Raw genomic sequence first — 21765 nt, forward strand, 5'->3', positions numbered from 1 at the left:
CCTTCTCTACCATGTAACCCAGAAGAACTGTAGCTAATGTGGGGCCCTCCAGATGTTGTTGATCACAACTCCCACAGTCCTGACCGTACATAAATCCACCGCTGACTCCAAGGATGTGCTATTCGTATCCAGCAGCACACTGCCTCTGAACTTGGAAGGGGTTTTCTCCACTGACATCTCCTAGACAATAAGTACGGTACTTTTTTGCTTTAACATGAAAGTGGTCAGGCACAATGAATGGAGAGAAACTACAGTGGTACCTTGGGTTACATACACTTCAGGTTACAGACTCTGCTAACCCGGAAATAGTACCTTGGGTTAAGAACTTTGCTTCAGGATGAGAACAGAAATCGTGCTCTGGCAGCACGACAGCAGCAGGAGGCCCCATTAGCTAAAATTGTGCTTCAGGTTAAGAACAGTTTCAGGTTAAGAACGGACCTCTGGAACGAATTAAGTACTTAACCCAAGGTACCACTGTAGAGGCGCTGGGTAGTATTCAACTATGTTTTTTGCAGGAACATGACTAATTTAGGCCTGTTAAGTTCAGTGGGTCTACCCTGAAAAAAACTTAGTAGAATAGCACCCAGGGCTAAGATGTAACTGATCGTTATGAAAATTGTTATCTTCATATTTGAGCTCAACTTGTTTGATACCTTTTGGGTTTGTGTTTAAATAAAATGGTTTTAATGTATGTTCATATTTTTTTAAAAAAAAACAGTAGAATAAAAAAGGAGGCAGCAGACTAATTGCTTGCATATATGGTCTGCCCACACTTTTAAAAAAAATTTATTTGCCAAGTAAATTATACTATCTAGTAACTGAGGTAAGAAATAAATGTTAGAGAGAGAGAGATCATTAGAATTCTGTGTGAAAAATGAACACATGGGTTTGTTTGTCTTCTAATTGGTCTTTGCAAAACATATTATGAAAAGTGACTGGAGGTTGATTGAAAAATTAGATTAACTTTTGGACACTTCTTCTATAATACTCTTGAGTCAGCCATCTGGCCACCCTTTTCCCCTGAGGGATGAGGATCTACAAAACTATAGTAGTAGACTTCCTGCCTCAGCTACAGAGAACAACATATTCTGTTGAAGTTTTACTGTGAGCCATTAGGGACAACCTGAGTGGCACCGTATATGGAATTTATTGAAGTTGGAGTGGAAGTTGGCAGACCCTGGTTGAATCTGGACTTCAACCCCACCCCAAAAATATTAATTACATTGCACAACATGATTTTACTGGATCCCCCCCCAAAAAAGGCACCTATAACAAAGCCTAGTTGATAAGGCATGGTAAAAAGGTAAAGGGACCCCTGACCATTAGGTCCAGTCATGGTCGACTCTGGGGTTGCGGTGCTCATCTTGCTTTATTGGCCGAGGGAGCCAGCGTACAGCTTCTGGGTCATGTGGCCAGCATGACTAAGCCGCTTCTGGTGAACCAGAGCAGTGCACAGAAATGCCGTTTACCTTCCCGCCGGAGTGGTACCTATTTATCTACTTGCACTTTGATGTGCTTTCTAACTGGCAGGAACAGGGACTGAGTACTGTAATGGGAGCACACCCCTTCACGGGGATTTGAACTGCTGACCTTCTGGGGGACTTCCGGGTTGACGCGATCTGGAAATGGCGGATTCCCTCCGAGCTCCGGAGGGAATCGGCTCCACTGAGGATGGGTCTTTGCCGCGCCGGCGACGCGGGGACCCTTAAAAACCGCAGGCGCGGAAGCCTGCGGACTGAAGACTCGGCGGGTGCCTTAAGCGCCCCCCCTGATTCGCAAAGAGCCTTTTTAAAGGCTGCGGAGGGGATACGGGGGTGGCGTGGCACTGAGAGTCGATCGCTACCTCGGTGGAGCGAAGCCGCGAGCCATAACCAGAGAGCGCTGACTTCCTTCCTTGAAAATTTGGACTGAAAGAATCGCCCGTGAGTAAGACGGATTGGGACTTTATAAAAATTCTACCTTGAATTGGAGACGAGCGGGGGGTGTCTAAAAGGAAGTCCGCACCCCCCCCTTGCAGACGATCTAAGCAACGGCGCAAGAGCTAAGCTGGAGAGCCTACCCCTGGTGGGGTGAGTTAAAAAGGACATTAACTTCCGAGATTTAACTAAGGGAAATTTTGGGCTGGAGAGTGGAGTTTTGGGAACCTTTTTTTTGCTTTAACCAACCCCCCCTCCCGGGCCCGGGAACGTCCTGCTTTGGTGCCTGTGTAAGAGCTGCGGAGTTTGACAGCTGTCAAAGCTGTCAAACGGCTGATTTAAAGTGGAAAATTTGTCATCTAAGATCCCTCTGGACTAAGACGAGTTATAATTGAGCTAAAACTGTTGGAAACAAAGTAATAATAATCAGTTAAAGGATTGTTGGTGAAAAGGCTAATAAGTAACCAGATTCCCCCTAGGGGGAATTCTGTGAAACTACAATGGATACAATGGCTGTGGAAGGAAAGTTACTTGTGGAAATCGAAAGGATGTTTCAATTGGTGGGAATCTTACAAGAACAGAGCTTGGCCATGAATAAACAACTTGAGACTATGACCTTGGGAACAGGCAACTCTGCTCTTAGTATTGAAGACCTCAATGAGAAAGAATCCACAGCTGAATGGGAAACAATACCTACAGAGCTGGAAGAGACTAAACAACAAGAAAAAGAAGAAGTAACCCTGGGAAGCAACAACCAAAAGCTGACATCTGCGGAACACAAGCAAGGAAATGCTGGGAACATATCTACTACAACTCTGCGAAAGACACAGAAGAAGAAGGAGGAGGTCCCGGGACAAAATGGAATACAGAAAACTAAAATAAAGAAATACGATTGGGGCCTCCGTTTGGACTTTGATTGTGAAGAGATAGGCTTCGTGGAAATTCTCCAGCAGTTACTTTTGAACCCCCTTGTGGGAAGAGGATACACTTTGATGGTGAAAGAGCTTTTCCCAGACCTGACGACTGACATAAAGGACTACCAACAGGACAGGCGGAGAGGGACTGAAAGGGATTTGAAAGCCTCGGACGTGAGGAACCCAGGCTGAGAATCTTGAATCTGGATCCTTATTGGGAAGGGACAAAAACCGGGGATGGGAGGGAGGGAAGAAGAGACTCTTAAAAACTCTTAAGACTTCTAAGTTTGGTTATTATGACTCTTAATTAAGATAAAATGAAAATCGATGGAAGAGAACTTAAGTCCACCTTAGGTAAATTAATTTTTATTATAAAAAAAGGTAATAAGATGAATAAGAATGTTGAGAGGAGAAATACCAACTTGCTGATATAACCTTGAAACTGGGATGCACGAGGGGAGGTGGGGGGAAGTCAGGGAACAAGTTTATGAAACGGGGATTTGCTGATTTTATATATGTTTTTGTCTTAGTCTTTTCTTTGTGTATGTCTTGTCTCTAAAAAATCAGAAAACCAAATAAAAATTTTATGAACTGCTGACCTTCTGATTGGCAAGTCCTAGGCTCTGTGGTTTAACCCACAGTGCCACCCGTGTCCCTGATAAGGGATGGTAATGGAACACAATAAGCAAATGTGGACTCATGAGCAATAACTATAGAGGGTTTGGATGCCACACCTATTCATTCAAAGAACATGAGTAGGGTGTGTGGGATTGCACATGCTTGGCCCATTGACAATGCATCCAACAGCCACACACACACACACAGAGAGAGAGAGAGAGAGAGAGAGAGAGAGAGAGAGAGACTGCTACCTAGTCCTTTATTTCCCTCTGTGTTTCCCTCTACAGCATAGACCTCATGCACCCGCATGGCCCCACAGTATGCCAACATCTTCATGGCAGATTTAGAACAACGTTTTCTGAACTCCTACCCACTCAAACCTCTCTTGTACCTGCGATACATTGACGATATTTTTATCATCTGGACACATGGTCAACAGACCCTGGACACCTTTCACCAGAAATTTAATGATTTTCACCCCACAATCAACCTTACAATGAATCAATCTATGCAAGAAATACATTTTTTGGACACTACTATAAAAATACAGGATGGGCGCATAGACACCACCTTATACCGCAAACCAACTGACCGACAAACATATCTACATGCCTCTAGCTACCATCCCAAACATACCAAACAGTCCATTGTATATAGCCAGGCACTACGTTACAGCCGCATCTGTTCCAATTCTACAGACAGAGACTCTCACCTAAGGGATCTACAGCAAACCTTCTCAGAACTAAAATACCCAGCAGATGAAGTTAGACAACAGATCAACAGAGCCAGACTGATACCCAGAGAGAACTTGCTGCAAGACAGACCCAAAAAAGAAAATAACAGAACACCTCTAGTCATCACATATAGCTCCCAAGTTAAAACAGTACAACGCATCATCAGAGATCTACAACCTCTCCTGGACAATGACAGTTCTCTTTCTCAAGCTCTGGGAGGAAGACCTTTCATTGCCTACAGACAGCCACCCAATCTTAAACAACTCCTAACCCACAATAATACTACAACCAGACTTAACACAGACACTGGCACCAGAGCCTGCAATAAACCCAGATGCCAACTTTGCTGCCACATACACCCGGACAACACCATTACTGGCCCCAACAACATCACACATACCATCTCGGGACTATTTAATTGCTCATCGTCTAACATTGTGTATGCCATCAAATGCCAACAGTGACCTTCAGCTCTCTATATTGGACAAACAGGCCAAACCTTACGCCAAAGAATAAACGGACATAAATCTGACATCAAGAATCACAGAACAGAGAAACCAGTAGGAGAACACTTCAATCTCCCAGGACATTCTATACAAGATCTCAAAGTAGCTGTTTTACTACAAAGGAATTTCAGAAATAGACTGGAAAGAGAAGCTGCTGAATTACAACTCATTACCAAACTTAAAACCATGAAAAGACCTGGACTGAACAAAGACATTGGATTCTTATCTTACTATACATAACTAAACCATTTCTCACCTTCCCACCCCTTGCCTTTTCCTGTAAGACCTATTACAGTCGTTAAGAGTCGTCAAGAGGCTCTCTCAGCTATCTGCCTATCTCCCATTCCCACCACCCTTCTGAGTAACACCCCTCCCCACCTTCTCACTATATAGAAGGATCTGGCAACTTCTGTTTCAGTGTATCTGAAGAAGTGTGCATGCACACGAAAGCTCATACCCAGAACTAACTTAGTTGGTCTTTAAGGTGCTACTGGAAGGAATTTTTTTATTTTGACTCATGCAAGGGAGGTCTCTAAACACTACCTCCAAGCATCTGGAAACAGCTGCCTGAAGACAGTCTGTGATAAATCTGTACAGTGGTGCCCCACAAGACAAATGCCTCGCAAGACGGAAAACTCGCTAGACGAAAGAGTTTTCCGTTTTGGAGGTGCTTCGCAAAACGAATTTCCTATGGGCTTGCTTCGCAAGACGACAATGTCTTGCGAGTTCCTGCTGGTTTTTTTCCCTTCCCCCCTTTTTTCTAAGCCGCTAAGCCGCTTATCAGCTGATCCGATCAGCAGATAAGCCGCTAAAAGCCGCTAAAAGCCGCTAATAGCGCTAATAGCGCTAATCCGCTAATCCTTCAATGGGCTTGCTTTGCAAGACAAAAAAACCGCTAGACGAAGAGAATCACAGAACGGATTCTTTTCGTCTTGCGAGGCACCACTGTAATGCAGTACACTTCCAATAAACTAGCTTTCTGCAAATTAGAAACTGACCCAGACATCCTGAGAGTGTGCTGGATTAGTCACATTCCAGGAAAACAGCAGAACACCCAGACCATATAACACCTCTTGTCTGCTGAATCCCATTACACCTTATCCCCCTAAAATAGACGGTTAAGTGCTAGCTAAGTGAAACACTGCCTCCCAATAAATGGAAATATCCTTTCATGTCCTGCTTCCTTTAAAAGTAACACCCAGCCCTTGTAGTACCAGCTTTGAAGCTAATTTCCCAAATTCTCCCTTGGCTGTGCTCAAATGTACAAGGGATGCCCAGGCCTCAAACTGCAAAGTACTCACAACTACGCATTCAGAATAAGGTCTTAAAGGGTAATTTACATTGTCACTGTGGCTACATTTAGATAATGGTAGCAGTGATGTCAGACTCGGTTTGCTAAACTGTTATTAAAATGTATCATTTACAGTAAATGCAGGAGTCAAGAGACCTACACAGTTGTTTGGGGCACATTCAAATAACAGGTGGGAAATAGCAGGGAGAGAGAAATAAATTAACCAGTATTTTCCAGCTAGCAAGTTGTGAACCTCTTGGTTCTGAAGTGTGTTGCCATTGAGGTTTATATGCAGTAAAGTTACTGCAAGTTAAAATGGGTAGAAATAAAGTGAACATCTTTAAGGGAAGCAGTTTCTGTGGTTTTCAATCTAGCGGGGATGTATTTCCTGCACAATCCACATACATTTTCAATATGATACAAAACGTGTTTGTGCAATGGATAAAAATTGTTGGAATCAACCCCTGCGGAAGGAGAATAGGATAAAAGGGATTTTAAAAATACTCAAGTCAACATCCAGAACTGTTCCATCAACTTCCGCTGGACTTCCCTAGGGCATGTGCTAAATATTTAATTGCTGTGGCCATACAAAAATCCTCAGTAAAAAAAACTGAGCACAAGGCCTTGAATTTTAATTACAACTAATTACATTTGTTAATCACTTTATACAAAAAGTGAAATAATAATAATAATAATAATAATAATTCTTACTCATTATTTATACCCCCCCCCATTCAGCTGGGTTACCCCAGCTACTCTGGACAGCTCCCAACAGATTAAAAACAGATAAAATACAAACAGATAAAAACAATGAAAAGCCAGAAATAATTAAAACAATTTTCAGTACAAAACACCTAAAAATGCTTATAGGGTAACAAAATAAAAGGGACAAATCCCACAACACTCTATTAAATCATGAGAAGCACTGTAGAGGCCAACTTAGTTACCAAAAGCCTTGGTGAACAAAAATGTCTTTGCTTGGCACCTAATTTAGAGCTTGAAGTCCACTTTCAGAAAGGTATGAGCTCACTCTGAAGCACTGGGATACTTAACACGTAGAAAGTCTTGCTTGGTGTATATTTCTCCAGCCTGAGTATCAGCAAGCGATCAATCTCTAAAGCAATCTATTCTCTTATTGTGTCTTCTTTTTTAATTGTGCCATTTACAAACTGTTGCTGGAAGCCGCAGATTAGCCATGGTAAATGAACTGTAAAAAACTGAACCACCACGCAAACTAGTACAATAATTTGGAAATTAAAAGATAATCATTTTGCTGTGATCAGCAATAATGTGTTAAGCTTTAATGACTGGAAATCTAGCAACTGTAGTACTAAAGACTGCCCTTGCATGAATTCTTATCCTTAACTGAATTTCTAGGAAAAAATATTGTCATTTGGGTAATTGTTATGATTATGTCTATTTTAATTACATGCAAGCAAAAATAACTTGGGGGAAACTCTGTATTCTCTTGTCAAGAAATCAAAATGGGCTGAGTACCATAATTTCCCAACGGTGACGGTAGCAATGTGCCAGAAGAATAGCAAGGTTTATATTTTTGCCCCAATAAGTTGTTGGCTGTGATTTCCATTGTGTGACTAAGGCTTGCAGGAAACGTTTCATGCTTTTTAAAAAAAACCAAAACCACCAACCAACTCTGAAAAGAATTACCCAAGGCATATCATGAGAAGAGACAAGTTTGCCATGCTATTAAAACAACAACAAACTATATTTACAAGAACCCCCCTAATTAGCCTCTAATTCTTGGTTTCAATGGCGAGTGATTAACTGAAACTGTTATTGCTATGTACCCTTATGGAGCATAGCAAATTATTCTCTAGTGAATCAGATTTCTAGAGTCAGTTTCAGCTCTTTGGAGAGATATGTTAAAAGTTTCCCCTTTTCTTTACCTTCTTTCAGTAACAAATTATTAGAACAGGACTGCATTGTGATAACGCACCCCAGATAAGCAGGGAAATGTTGGACTTCTTTCATTCTTTAAAAATGAATCTCTGGGTGATAAAAACATAAGCAACAAATCCCCCCCCCACCCAACATTCCATTATTAAACGAGAAGATAGAGCAAATTTGGCAGAAGCAGGGAAAAGTGAAATTTATTGATGATGAACTGAAGTAAGAACAAGCAAGTCTTTGACCAAAAGATGATCTTCAAGATACAGTTGGAAATGTATGGTATAGGAATGCAACTGTTTTTGTAGCTAGCAAACTAGTAGCATCCATTTGTGGAAGCTGTTACTTGTCAAGCGATTCCATTTCCCCTTTCCTACATAGCTCATTTTAAGACCATTTCCCATCACTTTAGCACTTGTTTCCATTTCAGATGCTTTACAGTTAGTGTTAATGCCATGAACACAGTAGATGCTTTCTGCAGTAATCACAATGGCAATTAACTGAAATAGATGATGCATGCCTGTACAGTTTTGCATTTTAAAATGAAGGATGATATTCAAATGGAACAATATTAAGAGATGTCTTCTTCCTGCTTCTTCGGTGCAGGCGGTATCCAAAATTATTTTGATCTCTCACAATACTTAGAGCCAAAACAGATTTCTGACAACTCCTAAACAAAAATAGGTAAAGGTAAAGGGACCCCTGACCATTAGGTCCAGTTGCAGATGACTCTGGGGTTGCGGCGCTCATCTCGCTTTATTGGCCAAGGGAGGCAGCGTACAGCTTCTGGATCATGTGGCCAGCATAACTAAGCCACTTCTGGCGAACCAGAGCAGCGTATGGAAACGCTGTTTACCTTCCTGCTGGAGCGGTACCTATTTATCTACTTGCACTTTGATGTGCTTTTGAACTGCTAGGTTGGCAGGAGCAGGGACTGAGCAATGGGAGCTCACCCTGTTGCGGGGATTTGAACCGCCAACCTTCTGATTGGCAAGCCCTAGGCTCTGTGGTTTAACCCACAGCACCATCCACATCCCAAAACAAATATACTCTGCCTCAGAAGTGGCTAGACCAGGGGTAATCAACCCTTTTATACCTACCGCTCACTAATGCATCTTTCTTGATGTTAAAATTTCCTTACCACCCACCAGTGCTCGATGGAAGGGGGATTTAGCTTGTGCCTTAGAATCTCCTACCGCCCACCTAGAATCCTGAAACGCCCACTAGTGGACGGTAGGGACCAGGTTGACATATTGGACATTCCTGCCCTAGAATTATAGTATTGTAGGGTTGGAAGGGACCCTGAGGATCATCTAGTCCAACCCGCTGCATTGCAGGAATATGCAGCTGTCCCATCCTTTTTAGATTTGCTCTCAGTGCTCGTTTGCCCTCCTACACACACACACGGTTGCATCAGGTGATAGTCCTACTCAGAGTAGACTCACTGAAATGAATTAAAAATCAAAACTTTTATTTCAAAGGGTCTGCCCTAAGTAGGATTTAGTTGGATGTAGCCTGTTGTTATGACCAAAGTATCTTGCCCCAAAATATCTGCACAAACCAGTTTACCTGAGTGCATTATTCTCAGAGTGGGGGGGGGGACTCATTTATTTATAATTGCTTAATCATATGAGACTAAATTGCTTTATGTTGTAAGGACCTTTTATTAAATATTAGAATTGTAAAGCTGGAAGGGACCCAAGGGTCATCTAGTCCAACCCACTGCAATGCCTGGAACCTGGCATTGGGCTGCAAGAATGTACTGTAAACTATCACATTTTCAAAATGTCTGATAGCCAAGTTCCACTACTTTTCACAGGCTGGGAATAGGAACATTCCAACAATAATATTCCAACTGTACAGTTGTGCAGGCATAAAACTAAAACCCTTCATTGGTATATTTGGAAAATTCTTCCCCATTTGTAGAAGGTAAATGCTGTAACCTATTTTATTCAGAATATAAAACATTTCTTTTCCATTAAATGTGGATTCCATTCTCTTTTCAAGCCCTCTGAATCTAATAAACCAAAGAAACATCTTAGCAGTATATTCAGAACATTGCAGGTTACAGATTTACAACGAAGGGATTATTTTGCCCCCTACCCAATGCATTATTAACATGCTTAATTTACTACCAAGGTCTTCATTTTGTAACAGCCAGAAGGATGGAGTGAACAACAGTGGTTGGGGCACTCTCTGACTATTACATAATGCACTTTAAACTAGTGTGCAGCCCAGGCCAATGTTGCAAGCAGTACACGGATCATTACTTTAAATCGGCATTGCACAAAACTGGGTATCTCATATTTCTGAGTTTAAGAATGTCACTTTACAAGTATATTCCTAGCCCTCACCATTGCCTAGAAAATGTCTGCAGAAAAGAATTTATCTAATGAGATTTACTGACCATGTAGAATCCACCACCATATTCCTCTGCAACGACACAACTACTCCCTTTTCTGGTTACAGTAGTTCCCAACCATGTCTTTGAGCAAAGGGCCTGAAAGACCATGTAAAGGGAAACTGTTTCTCAAAGAGGCAATTACACAAACTCCTTTTCCCCTTTATCCCCCTACCCAACAAAATGCTGACAGAAACATGAAGAGAGTAAGACTGGGCAGGGGAAACAGTTGGCCACAATGGGTTGTATTCACTGCTAGTCCTGCTCAGAGCAGATACATCACTTAGGTTCACTAACACTAATGGGTGTACTCTGAGTTAGACTTAACTGAATACCATCCAAACAGATGAGCAAAGGATGGAGCAGATGAGAGACAGGAACAAGGCTACAGGAACCTCAGAAAGAGGTTTAAAGGGAACACTTGATGTGGGCTTAAGGCAGAATCGAACATGGAGATAAACAAAATCATGTCATCAAACAGTTTGACCTGTTGTTTGTTTGTTTGTTTGTTTGTTTGTTTGTTTTAAAAAAACCTTTCTTCCTGCCTTTATACTGATATATTCAGGGTAACCCAGTTTTTGAAATTGGTTTAAAATTGACCGGTCATATTTCACTCATTCTTGTCTTTTGAAACTGTGACACACACCCCCCCAAATCATTGCTAGAGAGCAACAGTCATACTTTACGTTTCCAACAACCAAGGCTCTTGTTCCCCACTACTTAACTGCATCTTATCTCAGCCTCTTTGCCCTCCTTTTCATATTCCCCATGTGAACCAGGCACGTGAGTGTAACTATGCACAATACATGTTCTTATCCAACATTTGGGGTCTGCAACATTTGCTATAGGTCCCTCAGTGTTGGTAATGTAAAGACTCTCCTCCCTGCAAGAGAGGGGAGTGGTTGTGGCCTGGAGCCAGACTCTGCCTCAAGCAGGGGGCGTTTGCCCCCTGCATCCCACTCACCTGGCTGGCGCCCACGCCCACGGCCAGGTATCCAACCAGGTGCCATCAAGGGGGCATGTACAGCAGCCTAAATTGCTGTGGTGCCAGCCTCCTGGCCTCACTGTTCGTCGTCCCATCGCGAGTCACCCACCCTCCACTCCCTTAGAGCAGGTATTCAGTTTTCTCTTAGCCTTGCTATGGACCTTAGGTTGGTCGCCCTGGTTGTCCGGGGGGCCTGGTAGGAATTTTTCCATTTGGCATTAGGCTTTGTGGTTTTTTCGCCTACCTCGTAGCAATCGTCACAACTTTCGTGGTATTGGTGGGTAGGTTAGGCATTGGCATAATGTATTGTGGTGTGTCGAAGGGCTAGGTGTGGCCATCGCCTACACCTTCAATTTTTGGGTATTCCGTTGTGTATTCTGTCCGCTGCCTGCGTGGCGGGAGGCCATGGCACGACCCTCGGTGACATCAGGGGAGAGTTTATAGTTGGATTAGCATCAACAGGCTCCACCTACTGGTGAATAAACCCCCCTGTTTTAGACTCACCCCTCTCTGAGGGGGTGGAGTCAGCTGACGTAATCCAATGCCTAAACCAATACCTTTTCACTTGCTGTAATCAATAAAGTTGTGGCCTTTTCTTGCCCATTAACCTTATATCACATGTGTTTCATTGTGTTTCATTCCACTTTGTGGGGATCCGGTCCTCGAACCACAACTATCTTAAAGCTTGCATATCAATGTGCAACCTAGTGCTGGAAACCAGAATCCAGGAGGTGGTGGTTTTGTCTTGTTTTATTTTAATCTTTTTCTTTCTTCAATGGAAAGAAGTAACAGAACTTGCAGCTTACGTAGTTTACTGAAATTCATATATAAACCTTCTTCCAGCAAAATCTCATCTTCTTGAAGTGTCTGCTTTTTATTAGATTTCTTCTTTTCTTATGTAAAGGTAAATTTATTACTCTCAGAATTTATTGGCCTGGGTGTATATGTATTTTATTAAACATTTGTAATAATTTCATCCTGGAACTTGTAAGCTATTCTTACACATGATAATATATTGCTTTGCCCTCACTCTCCCAAACAGTATCAAATGGGAGGGCATGGAACTCGGTGTGCACTTTACAAAAAGGAGCTATTGAAGACTATGTAAAATATCTGCAAGAGAAAAGACCTTTCAAAGCACACTGGTTGTCCAGTTCTGGGTGCATTCAACATTGTGGTGGTTATAGGATATAAAGCCTTACAAGGCCTGAATCCAATGTACCTCAGTACCTTTTCCCATACAAACCTCTCTTTCTATTAAAGGTAAAGGGACCCCTGACCATTAGGTCCATTCGTGAGCGACTCTGGGGTTGCGGCGCTCATCTCGCTTTACTGGCCGAGGGAGCCGGCATACAGCTTCCGGGACATGTGGCCAGAATGAATAAGCCGCTTCTGGCGAACAAGAGCAGTGCACAGAAATGCCGTTTACCTTCCCGCCGGAGCGGTACCTATTTATCTACTTGCACTTTGACGTGCTTTCGAACTGCTAGGTTGGCAGGAGCAGTGACCAAGCAACGGGAGCTCACCCCGTCGCAGGGATTTGAACCACCGACCTTCTGATCGGCAAGTCCTAGGCTCTGTGGTTTAACCCACAGCGCCACCCATATCCCTCTCTGTCTATTACGTGTCCATAAATTTAATTATTTCTGCACATTGAGCAGGGCCTTCTTTGCTCTGGTGCCTTAAATATAGAAATCACTTCCTAGAGAAGCTTGCTCTAAACCCCAAGAGGAGCCAACATGGCTGCCTCCCGATATTGTTGGACTACAATTCCTATAATCCCTGACTATTAGCCATGTAGGCTGGAGCTGATGAGGGTTGTGGTTCAAAACATGAGGAGTCCACTGCGTTGGCTGCTTCTTCTGTACCACATTATAAACAAGTGAGTCCTTTTTTTTTTACATTGTGCTTTTGTAACTTAATTTCATGATTTATGGTTTGGAGGGAGGTTTTTTTGGGGTGGTGGTGTTCTCTTGATGTTGACTTTATCCTGCTTATATTCTACTGTACCTTGATATTTTACAAGTATTGTGAACTTTGGTCACATTGAACAGAGAAAAAGGCAGAACAAATTTTCTAAAGTAAATAAATATATACAGCGGTACCTCAGGTTACAGACACTTCAGGTTACAGACTCTGCTAACCCAGAAATAGTACGGTACCTTGGGTTAAGAACTTTGCTTCAGGATGAGAACAGAAATCGTGCGGTGGCGGTACGACAGCAGTGGGAGGCCCAATTAGCTAAAGTGGCACCTCATGTTAAGAACAGTTTCAGGTTAAGAACGGACCTCCAGAATGAATTAAGTTCTTAACCCAAGGTGCCACTGTACAGTGGTGCCCCGCAAGACGAATGCCTCGCAAGAGGAAAAACTCGCTAGACGAAAGGGTTTTTCGGTTTTGCGTTGCTTCACTAGACGAATTTCCCTATGGGCTTGCTTCGCAAGACGAAAACGTCTTGCGCTTTTTTCTTAAAACCGCTTGAAGAGGCGCAGTTGCGACGGACCGTGCTTCGCAAGACGAAAAACATCGCAAGACAAAAAGACTCGCGGAACGAATTATTTTCGTCTTGCGAGGCACCACTGTAATCACATAAGTCGGTGGAGCAATCCTAAATGGGGCTAGAGAGCAGGAGTGTGGAACAGTAGCAGAAGGGCCCAATGACTGGCCTTTTGGGGGATCCAGGAGATCCAGAACCTCTGGCACATTACCCTGCTAGGAAATGCTCCATTAGGGAACCTCCTGCTAGAAGGAGCATTTTGATCACTCCAGCGAAGCAAGGGCTGCAGGTGCAGCAGAACACCTTTCCCTGCCCATCCTCAATCAGCTGTGTTCCTCTCCACTAGCCAACTGGGGAAACAGGAACGCAATCCTAACCCACACTGTCCCCAGACATCAACATACGGGATTAGGATTGCACAGAAATGCTTTCCGCCCTTATCAGCAATCCAAAACTCATATCGAAAACTTTCCTTTGGTTTCCATTTTCCTAGCCTATCTTTTTCTTGATTTGAGACCACTTCCAAATTTGGCATCTATTGTCAGAGAACTCGTGAACTCCCACAGGATAAAGGGTTTACATAAACACCAGTTAATTGTATTATGTGTTGGGGTGCCAGAATTATGTGAATGCAAGGCACCCGTAATTCTTAAAATTGGTAAGAGTTAGAATTAATCAAGGCTTGATTAAAGTCTGCTAAACATGGAAATTCCGGGGGTTTGTTTATGCTAACAAGCCAGACTAGCCTAGCAAGGCTAGCTGAGGGAAAGCCATTAAGGAACAAAGCAGAGTAATGGCCCATCAAGGAAACCATAAAGAGAGAGTGCCAGACAAGGAGATGAGGGAACCCTCCTCTGGCTGTGAGGGTTTCAGGGTAGATGACGTAAGCAAACAGGAAAAAAGTGTCAGTTTTGCAAGCAGTTTGGGAAGCAGAGAATGATGGGTAGAACACGATGTGGACCGACGGTGACAGGCTGAAACAAAAGAGACACATAACATGGCTTTTTGCTATTCCTTGAATCCAATGGAATCTTGAATCTTATAGAGGAGGGATTTGAATGCTCTGCAATCCATTCATCTAGATTCAGGTTGTATATATGTGTAAATAAACCATCTATCATAAAGACATGACAATCTCTGCTGTGCCTCATTGTCCCAAAAGGAAACACAGACCCAGATTAGTGTTTCTGATACGTCTGGAATCTTGCACTACTCTGCAGAGATTGGGAAGGCGTGTAACAGTATATTCAACCATATTAGCATTATGATAACACTTTTAATCACATGTGTATTGGTTTGTTACATTTCATTGTGCCCTTACTACCTTTCCTATGCTTTTAGTAATTACATATTTAAACATTGCAGATATATGTAGCAAAAAAACAAACAAAGCACCGAAGGATTTCTTTAAAAATATACAATCGTTTTCCCTGCAAAAATTTTATGAGAAAAGCAATCACTGGTGGTTCCCCCCCCCAACTACCTATTTTGCCCCTGCATTGCTGAATACATATCTCTTTCTCCCGCTACTCTTATTTCTAATTAACTAGTAGAGGGACTTTGCTTAACGGATGGTGACAATGACTTCAAGAAATTGCTGAAGTCCAAGGACTGCTTGTCAGTCAGGAAAAGCCAAGAGGCACAATGAATGTGTCCAACAGGTTATCCCTCAAAAAGGCAATGGCAAGATAGCCACAGTCAGATAAGAGAGATGGTGGCACAGCACCCTGGAAGTACATCACCCTGCCAATGGGCCAATGAGTACAATAGCTGCTGTCCTTGGGGAGATGGAAGCTATACCCCAGCTGCCATGGAAATGGGGGAAGCATGGGGGTCCCACAAAGGTTTAAAAAGGATCAAGAAGTCATTGCAGCATTCCCATCCATTATGTCACTGGTGAGGAAACTTTTTTCCTTTAGTAGTCAGATTTCGTTAAAAGTAACTTTTCAAGAGCTGCGTACTGGTGGTGGACATGGGTGGAGCCGCTCGTGGGCTAGAGCTAAAAGTGAGTAGCGATTCTCTTTCTCATTCTCTGTCTTTCTTCTACCACCCCTTCCACCCATTATTTCACTCCTGGCAACTCACATGAGAGCTGAATATGGCCTTGGGACTTCAGGCTGCCCCACTTCTTCATTACTTGCATTTCAAAATGTGCTCTTGAAGATTTGCAACCCCATCGTAAGCAATCATGTTTACTCCAGTATAAGTACCATTGATTCCAAGGTGGCTTACTTCCAAGTTAGTGCATTAGGCTACGATTCTAAGCACACTTTCTTAGATAAAAACATCTATTAAAAACAAGAGCACTTTAAAGTAAAACGTGTAAGATTACAGCTTGAGTACTTTAAGGCTACTTAAATTCATATAAACTGCTGGTAATAGCCAGTAATGAAGCGAATGCAGCATACTTCCAGAAGGGTAATACCCAAACCAATCCATGAGTCGTTATTTATTCAGTAATTTCACTTCAGATAGCCAACTGTGCTGATATCCCAGCTGCTTTCATTTGCTACAAGTGAGACCAATATTCGAGATCTGCTCTTTTCTGAATCACACAACACTGGGGAAGGGAGTTAATTTCAAGCAAGACATCCTAAATTGTATTTTTGTGTCTCTTGTCAACTGCAACCATCAGGTTGAAAAGGGGGTGTTTCAATTCATAATGTTTGTCTAAACGCTTGAGCATTTATCACTAACATTATACAGTGACCCATTGTACTGCAGAACAAATGCTAGTGATGAAATACAACCTATTTCTCCTCTTTAATTGTGTTCAGTGATTGCCATAACAGCAGTGCCTCCAACAGGACTAGTATGCTCCTTTCCACACCAATTCCCAATATTACCTGGAGAGATATGTATACTACTGCTCAGGTGTAGCACCTGCTGAGTCACGGAACTGTATAAGAACATTAGATGAGCACGGCTGCATAAGGCTAAAGGCCTATCTAGTCAGGCATCCTCTTCTCACATTGGTCAACCCAGATGCCTTATGGGACTGTATGCAGGAACCCCAATACAGCAGCTCTTGGCCCAGTTCTGATTCCCAGCAAGTGGTATTCAGAGGCATACTTCAACCTAGCCATTGTGACACTGAATAACAACATTGCACATGTTATTCATGCGTACCACGAATGCAGTTTGGGAAATCATGAACATGTACAAATAATTCTCAATTAAAATCCAAATTGCACTGTGTTCCTAAGCAAAGTAGAGAGAAACGTGGTTGCCTGTCACTTCTGCAAGCATCATTCCCTGCTTGTGAACTTCCCAGTCAAATTCTGGCCACTGTTTGAGAGAAGACCCTTAGAAGACCATGATGGAGACACTTCAGTTGATGAAATTTGCCTCCCTCTAAATTGCTTAAGTACAAGCATATAAAGACCCAAGCAAAGTTTTCTTTTTTACTTGAGGTGATTCAATCTGCCAAGATTCTCTGTCAGATGTAAACTTCAATGATTAAAGATGAAATAGATTTAAAAAACCCAATATTTATGCTTTAATGAGAGTGCTTTATAAATCAGAACATATTTCCCAACATGATCAGGAATCCTTTCCTGTACTGTTGCCCGGAATTAGAATTAATTCTCCACAGGATTAAAGATGTATTGCTGGATAAGAGTCTTACTGATGACAACAAAATATATCCTCCCCAAAGATTTAGAATAAAAGGAGCTATGTTAGCTACAGTCAATGTTGCTATGTTAAAACATGGGCTCAACATTTATAACACCGTAATATCACTTTCAAAGGGGTCTGCAGGACAAAATAGTTTATGTAAATTGTACTGTGCAATATTTAAGGACCTGGTCTATTAAAAATGAGTATTTATCAGTCTCATTGATTTTAGTGACAGAGTTAAGCAAGTGCTTGTCTTGACTCAGTCATGTGCCATCTTTGAACATAACATTATAACATTGAAATTTGTTTGAGGAAAGATTGACAGCTTTTGCCACAACCCAACAGAGTGTTGTATTTAGCTCAAATTTAGATCCTTTGCCCACATGTACTTCAATTTGACTTGGTTGTGATATAACCTGCATTCCTCTAGAAGTCCAAAAATCAGAAGTCCAACTGAGCTCAAGGGTGGGTGTATTTCTTTACCCATTTAAATATAAAAAGTTGTTTGGCGTAGGAGTCTTTTTAAAAAAGCTAAACAAAATGACATTTTACTTCTATAGTTAAAAAAATGCTTGAACATAAGTCAACCTAGAAGATACGTCATCATTTTTTGGGGGGTGGGGATGGGGTGGGTGGGATCCTTCTGCTTTCACTTGGTTCCATGTTCCAGTATGAAGCACCTGCCCTGGATATTTATTTTTAATTGAAATTACTTGAAATTGCTAAAACAGAACAGAGCTGGAAAACTGGAAAATTTATGCCAAAATGAAAGGCTAACATTTTCATCTAATCCTACTAACCTGGTCCCAGAGTATGACACAATCTAATTCAGCATTACGATTTATTATATGTCATTACTGTAGCTATAGACTATAATTAACATCTTACAGTTTAAGAAGATGTAACTGTATCACCCTGATGCATTGAACCAGAGTCTTGACTAGCGCAATATTCATAGGAGACGGGGTGTGGGGTGGAAGCAACAACCAAGAATTGTCAGCACTTTAAAGAACTGATTCACGGTAATCCTCCTAAAAGCAGCTACATACTTCACAGAAATACTGACATTCTCCCACTGCTAATAAACTTTTGCTGAATGATCCTTATGTACTCCCTTTATTTAAATATTTAAATCGTTCTACCTCTATCAGGGGAAATAGCAACATTCTTCCAAGAAAGAAAGTCTACCAACAGGATCTTCAGGTGGTGTGTATTTGTGTGTGTGTTGTCGCATGTGCATGTGTTCAATTATACATACACACACCCCATACACAAACACACACACCCCTACTATGTGAATACAATATATCACAAGGGAACCATTGAACAGGGATTAACTGAAGCAGCAGGAAGGCCATGTGTGTCCTGTGAAGGGAGGGAAATTGTATTCTAACTGGGTTTTCTTTTCCTTTTAAACACACACACACACACACACAAGGAACAGCTGGAACGTTAAAAAAAGAAAAAACAGGCCATCAGGGACGCACGCAACCCTTCAGAGAGAAATCTAGGATTATACTTCTGGGTGAGAACGATTGGATCTGTCCAGGGTTCTGAAAAGCTAACCTTTCTCCCTTTTTTCTCCCGGCTGCCTGTAATAAACTCACTCATTAATCGGACGGATATAGACTTCATTCAGTAACCTCAGACAACAGCTGCCCAACCAATACACAACCTGGCATACCGGAATTAAGCTTTTAAAGAGATCTTTTTTAAAAAAAAAATACAATAAAAAGCAAAGCTCCATTCTGAGAACGAGCTCTGCCTGTTTCTGTCCCTCCCACCTCCATCCAGGTCCCTTACTTACGACATTTTCCGAATAGATCTTAAACCAGATCACACAAGGGAGATATTGGACGGGGAACGGGTATCAAATCATCTTTGATCGCAAAGTCTCTTTGGATACCCAAAGTTTCTAAAGTGGCAATCATAATGATGTTTGAATGGGCAATAAGGGAAAGCACCCCCCTTTTTTTCCCCTTTAAAAAACGAGAGAATTCACCACCCCTTGCGAAGAAATAGTCTGCAAAGTTTGATCCAAGCCATTTCCCGAGCCCTCCTTCCCCAAAACAGCGCCGGCGACGGGATGGAGTTTCCCCCGCAAGCCCCGAGAAGCGCCTCGCCTCTGGCTGCCCGGAGGCGCGCCTTGCCTGGGCGAGACTTACGTGTGCCGTCAAACCTAGTGGCGATGGTGTCCAGGAAGGTGTTCTGAGGTGCCAGTAATCCTTTCATAACAGGCATTTTTCCAGCGCGGTGTGAAATTCTCCATCAAAGTTTGCCTTGCGAAGGATGGGGTCGCGGGGAAGAAAGTGAACAGCGCGCTGGTGGCGGAGGAGGCGAGGAGCAGGAGCAGCAGCAGGAGGAGGAGCAGCAGCGCCGCCGCGGACTTTCGGGCATAGGGAAAGGATGCTACTTTCGCCGCCGCCGCTCCTGCCCACTTTCGCCGACCCGGGGAAGGCGCCCTGCGCGCGAAGCCAAAGAGACCCCTTTGCGCGTGCGCGCTCGCCGAGCCTCCCCACCCCTCACAGCCCTGCCGCGAGCCACCAGCTGCCGCGAGCCTTGTTGCTCCCTCCCTCGCGGGTGCAGGGCGTCGCGCGGGCGGCTTGGCGGGGACACCCCATTGGCTAGCGGACAAAGCGCCGGGTTTTGGCGGGATGGAGAAATGGCGGGCTTTTCACGCTGCTACTGAGGGGGTTCGGGGGGAGCAAAGGTATCGCCACATGCGATACCCAAGGGCAAAATATATTCGATGTCAAAGACTGGGTGTTTTCAGCGCCAGAGCTCACACCCTAGACCATGTGAAACAGCAAAACAGCCCCATTCCTCACAGGGTCAGACGTGGGTCGTGTGAAATACTAATGAGGAAAGGAGAGCACCTTGAGGAGATGTTTTCTTCCCACGCCCACTTTTATATATTGGGAAATATATAAGCCCATCAAGGATGCTTCGTTTTGTGGTGCCTTATTCTCCTCAAAGGTCTACTTATTCAAAAAAAAAAAGAACAGCAGTAGCTAACCCATTATGAACTCTAGAAGGTGGGAGCTATATGACCTCAGACTAGTAGCAGCAAAGTATCTCAAAAAGTTTTATGTTGAATATTCATGTGTGCCATTTTTATTTTATCTTAGTTTAATCTTTTAAAATACATTCTCAATTAAAGAAATGTTCAAAAAAGATAAAAGGGGAAGCTAGCTTCCCTGACACCAACTGCCAAAAAAAGAAATGGAGAAAGGCTATCTAATTCTTCATTATCATAATTATCTTAGGCTTCAATCATATGCAAAAACACCTGGGAGTCCCACCTGAGAGAAGTGAGACTTTCCACAATGCCAATAATTCATTCAACAGGGTCAGGTAGTTTGTATTTTAGGGCTGTTTGTATTGGCAACATTAAAACAAAAAGCTTCAGTCCTTTGTCACTGTATTCAATAATAACATTTTTCTGCAAAACTCTTATACATAATACAGTCACAATATTTGCCATATTTCATGGCACAATAAAAAGGAAAGCTCTGAGTATCCACACCTACTGAATGTCACTACTAAAGTAATAATCAAAAGAAGACAATTGATGAATGAGGCCCTCCTGTTTTCTGCAGGACACATCTAATTGAAATGAGCAATGCTTGGGTTTAGGGTTTGTCCGAGAGGTTTTGATTTGTCCCACCAATTTCCTTGGGGAAACCCACTGTTTACTCGTGAATGGGAACAAATGTCAATCAGACTGATGTTTGGAAGAAATCACAGGACAAATAGGATGAGCCCAACAGTCTGATAATTGCTAATCTGAAAGCCATGGCAAAATAGGAACCCATTAGAAATAGACCAAAGGCTCCCAAACTGGTCATATCCAAAAGATGCAGTGTAAGATTCATAGAATCTTGGAAAGGACCCCAATGGTCATCTAGTTCAACTCTCTACAATGCCGGAATCTCCATTTAAATGGCCATCCAACCTCTGCTTAAAAACCTCCAATGAAGGAGAGTCCACCATGGTCTGAGGGAGTCTGCTCCACTGTTGAACAGCGCTTACTATCAGAAAGTTCTTCTTGATGTTTAGGCAGAATCTCCTTCCCTGCAATTTGGATGTGTTGGTTTGGATCCTGGTCTCCAGAGCAGGAGAAAACAAGGTTGCTCCATCTTCCATGTGACAGCCCTTTAGATATTTAAAGATGGTTATCATCTCCCATCTTGGTCTCCTCTTATTCAATCTAATTCCCAGACTGACCTTGCCTTTTTTCCAGTGAACCTTCACTGGGGTGCATTTTGTCACTTTTCTGTATTTTGAGTACTTGAATAATAATTTAATTACAAGCCACTTAACTATGAGATGAAACCAAAACTCAGTGATAAGGCACATGGTTTAGTCCCTAGT

The 21765-nt window shown here is 42.6% G+C and overlaps 1 protein-coding gene across 2 annotated transcripts in view; it reads right to left on the bottom strand.

Moving 5' to 3' along the window:
- The window catches only part of KCNH8 (potassium voltage-gated channel subfamily H member 8), a 168818-nt gene extending 148982 nt beyond the window's left edge, over positions 1-19836 (bottom strand). For both annotated transcript variants that reach the window (XM_081164401.1, XM_081164400.1), the window contains exon 1: positions 19557-19836. In XM_081164401.1, the coding sequence (XP_081020527.1) occupies positions 19557-19632 (76 nt within the window). In that variant the 5' untranslated portion in view covers positions 19633-19836. The remainder of the gene's footprint in view (positions 1-19556) is intronic.
- Positions 19837-21765: the final 1929 nt, after the last annotated feature.

This window comes from Podarcis bocagei (assembly GCF_964188305.1).
Source record: "Podarcis bocagei genome assembly, chromosome: 12".
In the NCBI taxonomy this organism is placed as follows: Eukaryota; Metazoa; Chordata; class Lepidosauria; order Squamata; family Lacertidae; genus Podarcis; species Podarcis bocagei.